This window comes from Ursus arctos, unplaced genomic scaffold (assembly GCF_023065955.2).
Source record: "Ursus arctos isolate Adak ecotype North America unplaced genomic scaffold, UrsArc2.0 scaffold_24, whole genome shotgun sequence".
NCBI classification, from domain to species: Eukaryota; Metazoa; Chordata; class Mammalia; order Carnivora; family Ursidae; genus Ursus; species Ursus arctos.
In genome coordinates this window covers 5,722,688-5,741,046 of record NW_026622919.1, presented here as the reverse complement: position 1 = coordinate 5,741,046, position 18,359 = coordinate 5,722,688, and the positions used below count along the sequence as shown (strand labels likewise).

The 18,359-nt window shown below is 45.3% G+C and overlaps 2 protein-coding genes across 6 annotated transcripts in view; one reads left to right on the top strand and one right to left on the bottom strand.

The window, feature by feature from the left end:
* RECQL5 (RecQ like helicase 5) overlaps positions 1–8,544 on the bottom strand; it is a 35,418-nt gene extending 26,874 nt beyond the window's left edge. For 2 of the 4 annotated variants that reach the window (XR_008961288.1, XM_026484145.4), the window contains exons 1-7: positions 8,368–8,529; positions 7,733–7,867; positions 6,335–6,456; positions 4,893–5,411; positions 4,364–4,469; positions 3,737–3,848; positions 2,355–2,517 (exon numbers count right to left, since the gene is read on the bottom strand). Coding sequence is in view for 3 of the 4 variants with exons in the window: in XM_026484145.4 (XP_026339930.1) it covers positions 2,355–2,517; positions 3,737–3,848; positions 4,364–4,469; positions 4,893–5,411; positions 6,335–6,456; positions 7,733–7,853 (1,143 nt within the window). In the remaining variant the exon portion in view is untranslated. Of the gene's footprint in view, positions 1–2,354; positions 2,518–3,736; positions 3,849–4,363; positions 4,470–4,892; positions 5,412–6,334; positions 6,457–7,732; positions 7,868–8,367 lie in introns of all 4 variants that reach the window. The other 2 variants (XM_026484143.4, XM_026484146.3) reach the window with 1 other exon arrangement.
* A 144-nt stretch (positions 8,545–8,688) lies between these two features.
* The window catches only part of SAP30BP (SAP30 binding protein), a 36,501-nt gene continuing 26,830 nt past the window's right edge, over positions 8,689–18,359 (top strand). The window contains exons 1-3 of one of the 2 annotated variants that reach the window (XM_026484139.4): positions 8,689–8,823; positions 10,285–10,394; positions 12,664–12,711. In XM_026484139.4, the coding sequence (XP_026339924.1) occupies positions 8,718–8,823; positions 10,285–10,394; positions 12,664–12,711 (264 nt within the window). In that variant the 5' untranslated portion in view covers positions 8,689–8,717. Of the gene's footprint in view, positions 8,824–10,284; positions 10,395–12,663; positions 12,712–18,359 lie in introns of those variants that run through there. The other variant, XM_044378713.3, reaches the window with a different exon arrangement.

The window sequence follows — 18,359 nt, the reverse complement described above, 5'->3', positions numbered from 1 at the left end:
TTAAATCTGCCTTTTATATAAGGTGCCAAATGTGTGCTTTCATTTTATTCCAGAAGGATGCCAGTACCACCTACTAGACAGGCCCTTCATTTTCTGTTAAGTTGAGCTATCAGCTTCATCACATATTAAACTCTCACATGTTCTGGGCCTTGTTTCTAATTCCCTTGTCTGGGCCACTGCTTGTTGCTGTATTATGTGGATTTGGTTACGGCAACACCTCAGCACATTCTGACACTGGGTTAAGCTCGTCCCCTTCACCATTCTTCCTGTTCAGGCTTTTCCTGGCTGTTCCCGGGCACTTTTTCACATAAGTTCTAAGATTCCACTTTCCAGTAGAAGTCTTTTGGGATTTCAGCTGGAATTTCATTTATATTAACTTTGAGGAGAATTGACAGTTTTACGTCTTCCCACTCAGTTTCTGTAACTACTCAGAGCTTGTTTTCTTCCCATGAGATATTAGTCTTCATCTAAATCAGTAGTTCTCATCCCTGACTGTATGTTAAAACTAACTGGGGAGTTTCTTTTGTTCTTTCTTTTTTTTTTTTTTAAGTCTCTTGTTAATAGCCAGTAACATTTACATCAGGTATTCTATAAGCTTTATTCTTGCAAATTAAATTTTTTTTTTTCCCATTTCCATTCGTAGGCATTCATGGTCATGTGGAGAAAAGTTAGGCTTTTTAAAATATTTCCCTTATATTCAGCCATCTTGCCAGGTTTTCTTATGAATTCTAATAGATTTCCAGTAGAGACATTTGTTGACTTTTCTACCTTGGTTTCTATTCTTTCTGTCCCTGTGGGTTTACATATTTTTTTATCCTTTTAATGTCATTTTGGTAAAGATCAGATATAAGTACTGCCATACATTTCTTTCTCTTTTTCTGGCATTCAATATTTCTTATAAGGAAAAGTCTACATGTACCCATTTACAACTTCACAAATTATGCTTTGGGGGACTTTATCCATGTTGGTTAATGGACACTTACTGTCATTTTTAACTGCTTTAGACCATTCCACTGTGTGACTAACCCACTGTTTACTTCTCCAATACCCTGCAGAGGACATTACGACGGAGTTGCAGCAAACACCTCCGTATATCCTTGTACACACGGCAACTTGCTTATCTAGAAGTGGAATTACTGAGTCACAGAGCACCAGTACCCTCCCATTGCATGTATCACCTCGTCTCTCTTCAAAGCAGTCGTACCAGTTCAGGTTGCCGACAGCACCGTGAGTTCCCCTTTGCCCACACCCTCGCCAACAGTGACTACAAAGATGTTGTACGTTTTTGCCAGTATGATGTGTATAAAGTGACAGCTCATTATTTCCTTTGCATTTCTCTGATTCCCAAGGGAGGCTAAGCAACTCTTCATACCTTTATTAGATGATCTGGTTCCCTCTCCTGTGAAATTCATACTTTTTGCTCTGCAGCTGTTTGCCTGCTGTAGATTCACCTGTAGGAGTTATCCTCTACGTCGTCAGTCAGTCACGTATATTGCACCAACAACGACTCATTTTTTCACCTTGTTTATGGTGTCTTTCATTATACAGAAACTTTTAGTTTGAATTTAGTCAAAGAGATGTCTTCCTTGATGGTTTCCACTTTTAAAATCTTGCTATGCTCCCCCCTTGGTCAAGGAAATAAAATATCTTCCCTCAATTTTAGTTTTGAGGGTTGTACTCCACCTGTAATTCACCTGTGAATGGTACAGGACGGGGCATCTGATGTTATCTTTTTCCAGCACCAATTGTTCAACAGCACATCCTCTACCTGTCGATCTATGACGTCACCCAGCATACATCAAGCTCACTTATGTACTTGGATCTATTTCTAGGCTCTCTGCAAAGCGTGTACAACCAGTTTAAAAAGGGGGGGGGGAGCTCAAAACAAAGAACTTTGAACAGTATGAGAAAATGGTTATGTAACCATGCTAATAATACAAGGCAGACCGGGATGCCTGGGTGGCTCAGTTGGTTAAGTTTGACTCTTGATTTTGGCCCAGGTCATGATCTCAGGGTTGTGGAGCCTGCTTAAGATTCTCTCTCCATCTCCCTCTGCTCCCCCACCCAAACAAAACAAAACAAAAAAACACAAGGCAGGACTGATCTTGGCTATGTAAAATAACAAGCACACAAGAAGATCACACTAAGATACACTAAATATAAAGGAAAAAGTCTAACCTAGCTGTTGCAAGCTGCCTATTCACTAGTACACCATTCTACCCTCTGCTATACCTTATAGCCCCAGGAGCACCCCTGTAAGCTCACAGAAGCTCCACCTGGGTTCAGAAATAAGCTGCATGAAACTGGAGAGTGGGGGGTTTGGATGGAAAGGGCTCCTGCTGCCCAGGATTTACCTGGAGTTTCGCTACTTCCTTCCTGATCAGGAAACTGACTTGGTCCCGGTCATTCCTGGAGTAATAGAGACGGCACCAGGAAGGCTTCCCATCCCTGCCTGCCCGGCCAGACTCTTGGTAGTATCCAGCCATAGACTTGGCAATATTCCAATGGGCGACAAACCTGTAGGATCCAAAGAGACAAGCAGCATGAGCTGTGGCAGAAAAGCTGAGGGGAGGAGTGATCAGAGTCAGGGAAGCAGGGCTCTCCGAGGCGACCAGGAGCAGGGAAGCTAGCAGGTTTCAGAGTAAATGTGGCTAAGACCTCCAAACCCCATCAGCAGACCTCCCTACCACACAGTGGCCCAAATGAGAGGCCACAGCAGAGTTAAGGGGGGAAATTTCAGCACATATGAGAAACCGAAAACCCTCACAGTCACAGCCCAGAGGAAAAAGCACTGGGCTTAAAGAAACAAGATAAGGCCACTAATGAGCTGCACAACCTCGAGTAAATCCCTTTAACTTCTTTGAAAGAGAGAGGGATAACATTACTGAATACCTGCTATGGGCCAGTTTATCTATTTGTCTCATTTAATTTTACATTTATTATCAGGTGAGAGAACTCCATTTTATAGACAACGAAATGATTCGGGAAAATGTGTACAGGGTGACACAGCAAGGGGACAGTAGAGCTAAGATTTGGGCCTAGGGGTGTCTGACTTCAAAGCCAGCCCTAACAAGCCACAGCCAACCCGGGGTCCAAACTCTGATTCCAAAACTTGTGTTCTTTCAAATTAAGCACATAGACTCATTCCTCCCCTGACCAAATCAGCTTCCCTGTGAGTCTTAATGAGACCATGTATGCAAAAGTGCTCTGTAAATCATACAAGGCATTATTGTTGGTGTTAATCAGAGCAAAGGGCTTCAGGCTGTAGCTGAAAATGTCTCTGGAAGGTTAGGTGGGGCTAGAGGTGAAAGACTTCCTAACAGTTGCCAGGGTGGGTCTAGGAGGCTGGGATGTACCCATTTCTCTTCGGGACTGTCAGTAAGCAATAGCAAGGAACGCTGGGAATAAGACATTGCCTTTGGTTTTCCACAGTGAGCAGTTTAAGGTAGTTCATTCCAGCCCCTCACAGGGACCCTGTGCTAGATGTGAGAGAACTGGGCTGCGTTAACGGATGGGCCTGATGGCTGCGTGCTGCCCTCTACTGGGGGATGGCGGAACCCTGCTGTGCAGTCAGCAGGCTGCATAGCACCTGTCACCATGTGAGCTATGCGCTGGGGATTCTCTCCTGGGACCGCCTTCCCCTCTGGCCGTAGAAGGAGGTCCCTGAGGCAGAGCACTAGGCAGCCCACTTGAGCCAGGCCCCAACTGGGAAGGTAGGGCAAGAATTATCACTCACCTGACATTGGCTTTGTCCACTCCCATCCCAAAACTAACGGTTGCAACAATGACAGGGACCTTCTCCTCCATCCACTCATTCTGCACCAGCGTTCTTTCAGAAGCCTTCAGGCCTATGACAGAGGGGAAGGTGGTGAAGGGAACCCATATTTCCCTTGGAATCTACCTTGGGTTTGATACTGTGTTGGGCGCTGTATGCACACCCTGAATCCATCACTTACCAGCTGTGTGGCCGTGGGCCATGCACTTAACCTCATGAAGACCCTAGCCTGCCTGTGTGGAGCACACAGCACTCAGTAAGCGTTAAAGCCCACATTCAAACCCAAGGCCACTGGCCTCCCAAACCCGCGCTCTTTCCACAACACCAACAGCTGGGCTTCTAAAAACGCATTGCTGGCTGCTGGGAGGGCAGAGGGTGAGAAAAAAGAATTCAGGACTCATAGTTCTCATTTTAGATCTCACTGGTATCTAGACTCCTTTTTACGGATGTAAGGGAATTGCTTCAGCCCTCCTGGGTATCCAGAAGAAGATGACAGACCATCTGATTATCCAGGATCCTTAAAGAACAAGAGACCCACTGACAGGCTTCTGAGATGAAAGTGGACCACATGGCCCAGGCGCCCCGTACCTGCATGGTAAGCCTTGGCACTCACGCCCCTGTGACTGAGCTCTGTTGCCAGCTGTTCACAAGCCTCTCTGGTCCTGCAGTAGACAATGCCACAGCCAGATAGCAACTGAATGAGGAGACATGGGAAGAAAGCGAGCATTCAGAACAGAACAATCTGCCCATTTTACTGTGGCCTTCTTTAAAAGAAGCTCTCGCTCTTCCTCCTGTCAGCCTCACAGGTTCTTTGAGGCAGGCCACGGGCAGAGCTCTGACCCTCTGTAACAAAGCAGCTCATCTAATCCCTCTGCTTCTGCAAAGGCCCCTCGCTCAGGGCTTGGCTGCTCACCTCCCAGAGAAGAATTCCAGGAAAAGGGTACTCCATTAAGGGAAATAATGCCAGGAAACCAAAGGAACAGCTCTCTATGTGCAAGTTTTAAGAAGCTTCAGCTAGTTCTAAGCTAAGATTCTAGAAAACCAATTTCCATCTCTAGGCTGCAGATACCACCCACTGCTCTTGAGCGTGCTGGCCTCCCAGCCTCAGGGCGCTCACCCCTTTATCAGCCTTCTGTCCAAGAGCCTTAAGGCAGAAGTCCCTCAGGTTCCCGTAGGGATCAGAAAGCAGTTCTTTGAACTGCACATCATAGAAGAGGTTGGCCCGAAAGCAAGGAGTCTTGAAGGTGGCAACTGGCTGCTTCAGGTGCAGGGCAGCAAACACATCCTCCTGGACTTGGGGGGTGGCTGTGGCAGTCAGAGCCACACACGGAGCATGGGCCAGGCGGGAACGGAGGGTACCCAGACGCAAGTAGTCAGGACGGAAGTCGTGTCCCCACTGAGAAACACAATGAGCTTCGTCCACCACCAGGTAGGACAGCAGGTGGCGGGACACCAGTGAGTTCAGGGTGGGCTGGAAGGAGGCTGAAGCCGCCATCTCTGGTGTGATGTACAGCAGTTTGGTCTGTGGCTTTTCTCGCTCTAGGTCAGAGAGCAGCTCCTTTTTCTCCTGTGCCGAGAGCTTGGAGTTCAGGGAACTCACTCGTACCTTCAGGGCCAGCAAGTGGTCCACCTGGTCCTGAGGGAAGAAGGGAAACAGGTCACCGAGGGGAGGCCCAGTGGTCAATGTTACCTTGGCTCGCTGGGCATTTCCTAGCCATAAGCGTCCTCCTCCCAACCTCTAAGGTCTTCTCTGTGCATACAACATGTACAGGAGGTGAAGTGGTTGAGAGCACAGGCTCTGGAGGCAGACAGTCCTGGCTCATTTCTGGCTCACCGAATCACCACAGGCTCTTTGGCTGGCTATAGCCTCTGAGACTCTGTCCGTTCTCCCTCTGTGCATCCTGTAAAACTGGTAACTACCTAACAGGATAGTTGCTAGCATTAAATGAAATTTTACACTGCAAAGGTGAAGTGAATGTACATAAAGCACTGAGCACAAAGCCTGAGACCTCGTGAAATTCACAAAGCACTGTTACTGTCACTCCGTTTCTCTTCATGGTGGATGGCTCTTAGCCGCATGGCCACACTTCCTCATTTCTGATTCTGTCAGCCCATCTGCAGGCCTTAAATATAGCCAGAGGTGCAGAGCAGATGCTGACAATGTCCCAACCCGTTTATATCAATTTAGCTTGCTATCCATCTGCATCTTTTAACCTGTCGAGAGTGCACATGTGTGTCCATGAGTGAGTGTCTATGTGTATACAGATATATTTCCATACTCTGGGTGAAAAGTAACAGAGGAGGGTGAGAGACCTCAGGCCATCAAGACACAGAAGACTCATTCATAACCCTCCAGAGTGATATGCACTAGTGGAGCCCCCATATTTGGGCAATTCAGAAGCCCAATATAGAAAGGGAGCTAGGCAAATCAAACAAAATAAAAGGCAAAAGACCAAACAGATGAGAAGTGATATTTCCAGCTGAAAACAAAACAAAACAAAATTTAAAAACCTTCCCCTAAACTTTTTGCACTACCATCTTCACTCCCCCGAGCCTCACCTGAATCAAAGCGATGAGTGGAGAGATTACGATAGTGATGCCTTTAGCCAACAGAGCAGGGAGCTGATAGCAAAGGGATTTTCCTGCCCCTGTGGGCATGCACACAAAGACATCCTTGTCACCTGCAAAAAGACAAGACAAGGACAGTTAATGGTTCCTGCCCAGGGGCACCTGGGTGGCTCAGGTGGTTAAGTGTCTGACCCTTGATTTCAGCTCAGGTCATCAAGATCTCAGGGTCGTGAGGTCAAGTCCAGCCCCACTTCAAGCTCTGCGCTCAGTGGGGAGTCGCTTGAGATTCTCTCCTTCTCCCTCTGCCCCTCCCCACACTTGTGCACAAGCAGGCTCTCTCAAATAAATAAATCTTTTATTATTATTATTATTTATTTATTTATTTATTTATTTATTTATTTGACAGAGACAGCCAGCGAGAGAGGGAACACAAGCAGGGGGAGTGGGAGAGGAAGAAGCAGGCTCATAGCGGAGGAGCCTGATGTGGGGCTCCATCCCATAACGCCAGGATCACGCCCTGAGCCGAGGGCAGACGCTTAACGACTGAGCCACCCAGGCGCCCCTCAAATAAATAAATCTGTAAAAGAAAATAGATAAATAAATAAATGCTTCCTGCCTTTTATCTTTTTCTTCATCAAGGCTGTTGAAAACTAAATGAGAATATAGGAAACGCACCTAGCAGAGTGTCTGGCACATGGGAAGTTCTCAATATGATGCTAACTTCCTTCCATCCTTCCTGTGTAAAGGGCAGAGATCCAGAGAGATTTGGAAATGGGCACAAACCATTTCCAGTAATGGCAATAACAACCATAAGGGTGAGAAGTCTGAGTCTGTTGGGATATGGATGATTGAATTAAATAGCCATGAAAGTTGAATACTTCTAGATGAGTGGGCATACCGGTAGAAACAACATCACTTAGAGATCTTTTGTTTATAAGTGTTACAATGTAGTTAATATTACATTGTTGCTTCCCTCTTGACAACCTCCACTTGCCAATATAGCTCAGGTTTATAATATTATTACTCTTTCCTTCCCTATTTAGGATCCAGGTCACTCAATCTTCAACAAAGGGCTTAGAAGGTCAGTGACTATATTAGGCTATTCCTGCCACTCCCACTACTGCCTACACACAAACCAACATGAATTGAAATCTATGAGTTGTTTTCAAAGACGATCTGCAGCGCTGGCTATGAAATGTAAGAACCAGAACAGCTGAGTGATTCTGCAAATAAAACTGCAAGTTTTAAGTGACAAATCTACAAGAGTTCCAACAATTATGGACTAAGGGTGGGGAAGCAGGAAGGGTCAAAAGGAGGGCGTTGACACCCTCTGGCAATGCTACAGTATAGCCAGCACAAATGTAAACGCAGGTAGTTTGGCAATGTTACCTCTCACTACAGCCATGGTCGCACTCTCCTGTAAAGGTGTCTTAAACGAGTCAAACCCAAAAACCTTCTTCAACGTGCTCCGGACTCGACGTTCAGGGTCAAAAGAAGGGTGGGTGCTCATCTTAGCGACAGACAGTGGCCAGAAGTTAAGGTAAAGGTGATGATCATATGATTGCGATGAAAACCCTCTGTTCCACTTTTAAAATACTGCTTATTTTTCTCTAAGTAAAACTTGCTTTATTACTCAAGCAATGTATTATTTCCAACTAACACAGCTCCCAATGAACAGCCTCAAGCAACACATTCCTCGGCAATTAACATCTCCACTTTCATGCTCAGGAAAATAGAAACATTGAACTATCCCATGCCATGATATAGCACAGAACTAGAAATCAGAACACGAGAAACACAAACTGTGTTTTCGGAATAACTTGCAGAAGATGGAATTGTTTTTCTAAGATCCACCTCCTGCTCCTTTTATAAGCGCTGCTATCACTGCCATTCCTCCCCCCCGAGCCCCGACCCCTTCTTTCCACCTCCCGGAGAAGAGCTCATCCCTCTTTTTCCTCTAAGCCCCAGATCCGCTCTTTTCTCCCTTCCCCAGCCGAAGCCTCCCTCTCTTCACCCCAAGATATCAGAGCTGGGCGAGGGCCACCCAGGAGCGATGGATTCTTGCCGGGCCACTGCTACCCGCCGGTCAGGAACTACTCGAAGACCCCCATAAGCCACCCCAAATTCTGAGGAGCCAAGCGGCTGTGGATTCACTGTCAAGTAAAACCCACTCAACCTTGTATCTGTCGCGCAGTGATGACGTTTTCGCAGCTCGGGTGGGAGGGGCGGGACCAGGAGCAGAAACGCCGTTTTGATTGGTTCCTGTACAGGAACAGACGCGGGTACTCCTGGGATAGGAAAAAGTCGCTTTTCCGCACGGAAGTCGGCTTTTTTGACTCATAGGAGTGAGGCACTCTGGGCTTGTGGGAGTAAGATGGCGGGGAAGAAGAATGTTCTGTCGTCTCTGGCAGTTTACGCGGAAGATTCAGAGCCCGAGTCCGACGGCGAGGCTGGGGTCGAAACGGCGGGCGGCGCGCCTGGTGAGGCCCGAGTAGGGAACTGGAAGGGGAGAATCTGGTGTCTGCTCGGAATGCTGCTCCGCTAGCAGGGTGGGAGGGAAAGAGATGGTCATTGTGCCCCAAGTGTCGGATCCTGGAGCTGCGAAGCGCGATCGAGGCCCTGGTTGGGACAGAGTAGACGCTCTGGAATAAGAATGGGCCATCTCCTTCCGCTGATTCGATTATTCTGCCGAAACTATTGGAAGACTTCTCCGTGCCGGGCACCGTGGGGCATAGGGATGGACGAAAGATGGGGAGGATCCGAAGCTACCTGTTCCCTCCGGGTTCGTTGTATAATGGGGAGAGCGATGAGTAGAACGTACGTGGAGGGTGATAAAGGTTGTGTCTTGTTAAATTTGTAACTTCGCATTAGGAATGTGCCCTAGACGCATCTTGGATCTTTTAAAAATATGTATGTCTGATCTCGTTGGCGAGGGAGTAATTCGTAGATTCGGGGTGGCATTTTGTGAGCATTTTAATGCTCCTCAGTGAGTTCCTTATTTTGTGAGCTGTTAAAGCCCATCAGTGATTTTGTTGCCCTACTCAGGTTGAGAATCACACTGTTGGGAACAAATTTCTTTGGGATCATAGAGAGGGCAGCAAGTTACCTAACACATCTGGGCCTTCCTTTCCTCATTTGGAGGTTAGCTACTCTCAGCTTTGTGTGGTGTCTTCCAGTCAGGAGGTTCTCTGGTGGTTTCCCAGTAATTTGTAGCATTTTATATTTTTTTGTTGTTGGTTGCTTTGGTTTAAAGGTAGAAGATTTTGGGGCGCCTGGGTGGCACAGTCATTAAGCATCTGCCTTCGGCTCAGGGCGTGATCCTGGCGTTGTGGGATCGAGCCCCACATCAGGCTCCTCCGCTATGAGCCTGCTTCTTCCTCTCCCACTCCCCCTGCTTGTGTTCCCTCTCTCGCTGGCTGTCTCTCTGTCAAATAAATAATTAATTAAAATCTTAAAAAAAAAAAATAAAGGTAGAAGAAGATTTTGCTTCTTAAGTAGATAGGATTGGTAAACCCTCTGGGCCCCAGTTAAAGCTCCTGTTCCTAGGGGAGGGCACATAAAAATGAGGACAGTAGAGTCCTTGTCTTTTATGAGAAGACAAGTCTTGGTGCCTCTGATACAAGGTAGAGATACCCGTACCAAAAGAGGTTTTCAAACAATGTGCAACAGTAGTAGTTCAGAGAAGAGAAGGCTTCAGTTGGCATTCTAGGTGGATGGGAAGCAAGCAAGAAAGAATTTAGCATTTGGTTTTCTTCCATGTTCTTCTAATGATTTTATCCACTAAAGTTTGGTTCCAAAGGCGGATCCTGGATCTTTAGTCACTTACATGAGATTTAGGCACCCTTTGACCTTCAGGGGTATTTCTGGCCACTCAGATCACCCAAATGTTGCCTTGCATTTTTGTATGCCTTCATCCATTTTTCTTTTTTCCTCTGTTTCAGAGGAGAAAGGTGGATTAGTATCTGAAGCCTATGGAGAGGATGACTTTTCTCGCCTTGGAGGTGATGAAGATGGTTATGAGGAAGAAGAGGATGAGAATAGCAAACAGTCGGTAAGTAAATCCCAAATCCAGAGCTGCTCAAAGCACCATTTCATTTGTCAGAAATCTTCGAACTGTACCAACAGTGTTGCATTCCATGGCTAACATCATTCCTCTTCCTTCCCTCGGCTTTTTGTTTGGTATCTGTTGAGGAAACTGGATTGGATATCCGTGTTCTGTTTGAAAACAAAACTTGTTTTCATCTGGGCCATTTTTGTATTAACTTTTGAATTGAAATTTGGGGGAAGAGATAATAGACTATTTTATTTAACTGAGATATCAATGAGTGTTTCATGTTGGTTTTCCCCGTTAAGATAGTTTATTCCGTTTATAACAATGCATTCGTCCCGAATGGCGTATCATTTATATCTGCAATCAACTCTGTATTATTTTTAATCTTAGTTGGGTTTATTCAAATCTTTCAGCTTTTTAAAAAGACTAAGAAGGGAAATTACTTAGTTTTTTATTTGTGGTTTGATCCTTCTTAACTTCTTTCTTGATACTTTACTTGGCACTTTTTATCAGAGTGCCCTCGGTTCTTGAGCACAAATCTTGCCTGACATTTAGTGTGTGCTGGCAACAAAAAAAAGAGAATTGTGTCTTAATTAACCAGAAAGCCTTCAGATACACTATGGCTGACCTCAGGAGCCACAGTTTAAAAGTTTGGAGAGAAAGCAAGGATTCAAGCTGGTGCTTAGCACAAAGACATACAAAGTGAAATCTGGATATTCAGCAACACCTTTAACTGAAATACTCGTACTTTATTATTTGTTTGAAAGTTTTCTTATGCATTGATATTTAAATATTAGTTAAAAGACTTTCTGATGAAAACAAAAAAGCATTTTGTATTTGATGCTCTTTTGGAAGATATTTTCATGTCCTTAGCCCCACCATTAATGCTGGTAATTCAGAATTGACTAAAATTGTTTAGAAAAGCTTTGCAAATTGTTTTCTTTTCTTGACTTTTCTTAAGTGCACACATAACAGACTTAACACCATAACTGTTTTCTTAGTAAATGTGCATGATGTGTTTCTGAAGTGTTGTTCCACATTGCTTTGCTTAGAATTTTCATCATATTTAAGCTTTTTATCATTCTAGTAAAATTCTCTCATCAAATCCCAATATAGACATTCTAAAGTGTGATTGTATCTGGCTGAGTTACATCTCTGATTATTTGGCATGACTGATTTCATCTTAAGGAAATCATGGCGATTGCATTTAAACCTTTGGGCTCACTGGCACCTGACAGGACAGTTAAGTCTCAAAGCCATCAGTATAGTTTGTTCGAGTCTCACAGGTGATGTTTCTGTTAACATCTGGGGCACCACTTAATGTTTGGGTTAAAGTGTAGCTCGATTGAAAAAAGCAATTTCAAATGAAACTTAATTTCTTCCTGGGTGTTAAGTTAAAGGCTCTTGCGCATTGGGGTGTTCTCGGAACTGACGTGGATATAGCTATGTAATAGGGTAGCTGATCTTTGACCTTTAGTAGCATTCAGTGGAATGGTGGGCTAGCCTGTGTGAGGCCAGTGCATGCTTTGGGGAATGCCTTGTTCACATGGTGCTTTGTGTCAGGCAGGCCGTTTGGATCAGGAACAAGATTGGATAGAAGGGGTCAGTGGCAGTTCTGTGAGAGCTTGGATGAAGGCAGGGCCTACTCGGCTGGGACCCAGAAAGGCCAGGTGTTGGCTCTTTAGCCTGTCCCTGGGTCACTTGCCCTGGTCCTTTGACACCTGCCTTCCTGCTGTTCATGTAGCTGTGACTGTTCCTGGGCTGAAGTGCTGGGGTGTGGTTATGTGGGAGTCATGGCTCTCTGACTGTGAACAATGTCGTGGTAGGTCTGAGTCTGATGTCCTTGTGTGTAGGAAAGGCAAAGAAGAAAAAAAGGTTCATCTTCCCTTTTTAAATAATTGATATTTCATTAGAAACATGATGCCTGTTTTATCCTGTGGGGCCTGGTCTTATTCTTTTCTGACACATTGCAACCTTTTCCCATTTTTATGTATGTGATTTTTAATCTCAGGCATTTTCATCGCTGTAGACTGTGGCACTGCTGGAGTAACAACTTTGAGCTGCTGATGTTCTTTTCTCCACCCACCCCCCCGCCCCCGGAACATCTCCTTTCCCCCTTCTCTTTCTCTAGTTCTGGGTCATAGGGCAGGGGAGGGGTTCTTGGTGGGATGGGCCAGGCTGGGTACATTGCTCCAGCCCCTAGTTATGCATGTGAGAACCCTCAGGCCCGCTCTTTTAAGCTTAATCCTCTAAATTCTTTGTCTTGTAGGAAGATGACGATTCAGAGACTGAAAAACCTGAGGCTGATGACCCAAAGGTATTTGGTGTTGGCTGTGGTGGGGTGGCTGGATGCAACAAGGCGTTGTAACATTGTGGCTCAGTTCCTATGTCTGGGCCAGGTCGGTCCACTAACACACTGTGCTAACGCTCTATGCAACCATGTGTACATTTTCTGGAACGAAACCAGCTTTCTAAAGAAAGAAGGTCACAGTGGAATGTGTAAGTGCCGAGGCAGCTTGGATTTCTAGCCTTGCAGACCTTGCCGTATCTCCAGACTAGAAAGGCGAGAGGCCTGGCGGAGCATAGCAGCCTGCCTCTGCTCGGTAGCCAGGTGAACTTGGGGTCATCGCACTTGCAGGTGGGTTAGATGTGGGAATGATTCTAGAATCAGGAAGTACTCTTTAGTCGTCTAGAAATGAGAAAGGGCCATGAGAGGGTCGGACGGAGTGGCCTCTCCCCAGCTGTTGGAGAAGTCGCACTTAATCCTTGTTTCCCCCAGGCCTGTGCCCATCCACTTTTAGATAAACAGAATGGTCTTTCTGAAACAACTTCGCCATTTCCTCTGATATTTCCCTCCCAATAGCAGCCGGGAGTGATTAGCAGCATTTCCTGTCATGCTTCTTTTTTTTTTTTTTTTTTTTAAGATTTTATTTATTTATTTGACAGAGATAGAGACAGCCAGCGAGAGAGGGAACACAAGCAGGGGGAGTGGGAGAGGAAGAAGCAGGCTCATAGCGGAGGAGCCTGATGTGGGGCTCGATCCCAGAACGCCGGGATCACGCCCTGAGCCGAAGGCAGACGCTTAACCACTGTGCCACCCAGGCGCCCCCTGTCATGCTTCTTGACCTCTGGTGATGATGGTTAAGTCCCCCCCACCTTGTGTCAGCTAGGCTTGCTGTACTATGCCCTGGGCATGAGTACAGCTGTGTCTGTTGAGGACACATTCTTTAGGAAACAAACATTTCTCTTTCAAAGAGAAATTCCCTCACTCTAGGCCTGGGGAATACGGGCCAAGTTTTGTGATTAAAAGCTGCTGTGAAACCCACCGAAACCTTCAAGGCAACATAATAGAGCTTCGGAAAATTGTACCACATTATAATCAAAATGATAGTATATCAGAAAATATAACACGAGCTGTTCCAAATTTGAACTGATTCTGTGTTTGGATAGAACTGTGTGCGACCATTGAAATAAGCCCATGAAAGGCTATGGATGATGCGGAAAGGAAGGAAGTTCGGGCAACAGCATGCAGAAGAAAAAAACTTGAGCCCTAGGCACTGCAAATGCCACTCCTTTGTGTGCCAAGTAAGGAACTCAGGCTTAACTTACCCAAGCATTATAAGTAGGAGGGCAGACCTGTGGCCTGGGTCAAGGGCGGCCACGCTGCTGCTTGGGCTTGTGGAAGGAAAATGGTCAGTAGTGGTAGTCATCTTCTGTCTTAGTACTTGGGGTGTGTGGGCCTTAGAGCCCATGCATGAGGTAAACCTGAGGGGCTGCCAAGTGCTGGAGCTTCCGCGTGGAGGGAAAGGAAGGTTTGTGGGACCTGGAGCCTGTGTGTGTGCAGTGGCTGGCCTTTGCCTAAGGCTGGAAGGCCTCCTGGGGAGGTTGGCTAGAGAGAAAGGTTCATGTCTCATGCTCAGCCTTTCTCAGTACCACGTGAAGGTTGTAAAGACGTGTCGTCTATACTCACCCTTTGACTGATGTGCCTTACTGTATTTCATTCAGTCATTTGAACTTCGAGTCTGGTTGTAGAATGAAAGGTGTTCTGGAACCATTTCTGTTCTTGAGAAGCCCTCGGAGAACAGAACACAGAATCCACCCTCACAGTGACTTGTAGTTCTTTTGGAGGCTGAGTGTGGAGGGGGTCAGCCAGAGCTCTCCAGCTCATGTGTCCTCAAGTCCAAAAATCATGAGTGTTCATGGTATCCCAAGGACTGGAAACGGTCTTCTGTGCTCCCCATGCCTTAGTCCTGGTGCTGGCTTCCTCTCCTGCCTGAGGTGGTCTCAGACTGACTTCAGGCAACGGCCTCCACCTCAAACCGCTCCCAGCCCTCCCTCTATTCCAGAACTCTTCTGGCATACTTAATTGATTTTTAACAATATATATTTTTTAAAGGCTTATTTATTTATTAGAGAGAAAAAGCCCGTGCATGCACATGCGGGGGGGGGGGGTCTTAAGCAGACTTGACAGGGGAGCTCGATCTCACGACCCTGAGAGCATGACCTGAGCCAAAACCAAGAGTTGGACACTTAACCAACTGTGCCTCCCAGGCGCCCCAACTTTTTTTTTTTTTTTTAATGATTTTTTTATTATATTATGTTAGTCACCATACAGTACATCCCCGGTTTCCGATGTAAGGCTCGATGATTCATTAGTTGTGTATAACACCCAGTGCACCATGCAATATGTGCCCTCCTTACTACCCACCACCGGTCTATCCCATTCCCCCACCCCCCTCCCCTCTAAAGTCCTCAGTTTGTTTCTCATAGTCCATAGCCTCTCATGTTTCATTCCCCCTTCTGATTACCCCCCCCTTCTTTATCCCTTTCTTCCCCTACTGATCATCCTAGTTCTTATGTTCCATAGATGAGAGAAATCATATGATAGTTGTCTTTCTCTGCTTGACTTATTTCACTTAGCATTATCTCCTCCAGTGCCGTCCATGTTGTAGCAAATGTTGAGAACTCGTTCTTTCTGATAGCTGAGTAATATTCCATTGTATATATGGAACACAACTTCTTAATCCAGTCATCTGTTGCAGGGCATCTCGGCTCCTCCCACGATTTAGCTATTGTGGACATTGCTGCTATGAACATTGGGGTGCATATGGCCCTTCTCTTCACTACGTCTGTATCTTTGGGGTAAATACCCAGTAGTGCAATGGCTGGATCATAGGGTAGCTCAATTTTTAACTTTTTAAGGGACCTCCACACTGTTTTCCAGAGTGGCTGTACCAACTTGCATTCCCACCAACAATGTAGGAGGGATCCCCTTTCTCCACATCCTCTCCAACAATTGTCATTTCTTGCCTTGTCTATTTTTGCCATTCTAACTGGCGTAAGGTGGTATCTCAGTGTGGTTTTGATTTGAATTTCCTTGATGGCTAATAATTTTGAACATTTTTTCATGTGTCTGTTAGCCATTTGTATGTCTTCATTGGAAAAGTGTCTGTTCATATCTTCTGCCCATTTTTTGATTTGTTTATTTGTTTCTCGTGTATTGAGTTTGAGAAGTTCTTTGTAGATCTTGGATACCAGTCCTTTATCTGTAGTGTCATTTGCAAATATATTCTCCCATTCCGTGGGCTGCCTCTTAGTTTTTCTGACTGTTTCCTTGGCTGTGCAGAAACTTTTAATCTTCATGAAGTCCCATAAATTCGTTTTATCTTTTGTTTCTCTTGCCAGGCGCCCCAACTTTTAACAATATTTTTGAATTCCAAACCTTGAATTTTGAATATTTCTGCCTTAGGTAGGTGAAGTTTCTAAAATAGGCTATGTCACCAGGCTGGGTCAGAGGCATCATTTGTTCTGTTAGCAAATGGATTGATGTCATAACTGTCTTCTCCACCAGATGGCACTCCTTCCTGCTTTGGCTTTTTATTTTTATTATTATTTTTTTTAAGGTTTTATTTATTTGTTTGAAAGAGAGACAGAGAGAGCACTAGCAGGGGGAAGGGCAGAGGGAGAGGGACAAGCAAATGCCTGGAGAGCATGAAGCCCGACACGGGGCTCAATCCCACGACCCTGAGATCACAACCTGAGCTTCATGAAGTCAGACATTCAAGTGACTGAGCCAGCCAGGCAGCCGCCGCTTTGGCTTTTTAGAATCTGCTTTTGATTTTTTACTGCAGTAGTTCTCAAACATTTTGGTGTCTTTACACAATTAAAAACCAAGAATCCCAAAGAGCTTCACTTCATTTTGGTTTTATCTATTGATATTTAGTATCTTAGAAGTTAAAACTGAGAAAAATTTTTAAATCCTTGTCATTTTAAAATAACAGTTAAGCCCATTACATATTAATATAAATCACATTTTAACGAAAAATAACTCTTTCTCGGGGCACCTGGGTGGCTCAGTCGTTAAGCGTCTGCTTTCGGCTCAGGGCGTGATCCCAGCGTTCTGGGATCGAGCCCCACATCAGGCTCCTCCGCTAGGAGCCTGCTTCTTCCTCTCCCACTCCCCCTGCTTGTGTTCCCTCTCTCTCTGGCTGTCTCTCTATGTCAAATGAATAAATAAAATCTTAAAAAAAAAAAAAAAAGAAAGAAAAAGAACTCTTTCTGAAGCCGAAAAAAGTTGATGCAGAGACACATGGTTTTCCCATTTTACAGGTCTCCTTAACGTCTGACATCTGTCTTGATGCACGGCTGGGTTCTCATCACTGCTCCTGCATTCAGTCTGTTGCATTGTGTCATTTTGGTTGAAGTAGTTGAAGAAAATCTGGCTTCACACATAGGTCATTGGAAAGAGGAGAAATATTTTAATAGCTCTCTAGGTGATTGTAGATCTTCCTCTTTGTACTGGATCAAAACTCAACAAGCGATGGTTTCCCAAAAGTTAACTTGCACCACGGAATATGAAACGTTCTGAGTGAACTTTTTGTATTCTGCTTTATGTGAGGCCACGGGTCTGCCTTGTACTCTGAATGGCTGTTTGACCCATCCATGGTAAGCCATCCTCGGGCTCTGGTGATTTGGGAAGTCTTGGTTCACTGAGTTACGCAGATCTGCAATGATGCATTTTGTTCTCTGATACCCCCAAAAATTATATTTGTTAGTGACATTACTAATCTCATCAGATAAGTCATTAAGTATTGGAAAGCTGTCTGTTCACTGTGGGGAATACACATTTTCCAAGATGCTAATTTTTACTCAAGATCTTGAATTTTACCATTACCAATGAATTCTGTTAGAGTTTTCCTTGATGTGACAGGTTTCATTTTTTGAGACAATGTCTGCCAGTTACCCGTATCTGACTAACAGTAGTTTGTAAGTCATTCTTTCAAGTAAAAATGGTGTTCCATGGAGAAAGCAACTAGATCAGCTAGTAACTCCCTCACCTAGGTGCTTTTCCTTGCGGTACCCATCGGACCTCAGTGTGTAGAGGTGTTGATGTGACCTCTCATGGCATCAGACAAAGTGCAAAAAATACATATTTTTTAATTAAATTTTACTCAAGGGTCAAGACTGAATAAGATTAATCACTTTGACTGCTTCACCAAGGATATTCTCAAGTGAAATTGGCTTTTTTTGTAATTGAGAGTATGCCTATTGCTAAAACTCAGTGTAGCCGCCTGAATTTGTTGTAAAGAGCCAGCTTTCTCCGCCATCGCTCTTGCTAGCGTCAGCACAGTGAAAAGGGCAAGTGATGTCTTAGTATTAGGGAACTAGTTTTGACCATGCAGACCCCCAGGGGGCCACAGATTAACTTGGAGAACCACTGTTCTTCAGAAACAAGATTCTTGGGTCAGTAATACTAAATAGTTGTTTGGTAACTGTTTGCATTGCTCTGTAAGTGTCCAGTAAGCTGTCAGCCATATGGGGCCTTGAGCTGCAGTGAGGGGGGAGGAGCATCCAGAGGAGGGGGGGGGGCGGCAGTTAAGGCTCTGGAGTCGGAGATCTGAGTTTGAATTCCAGCCGTCCTTGGGGAAGTCCCTTAACCTCAGGGTTTGTCACCTGGAAAACAGG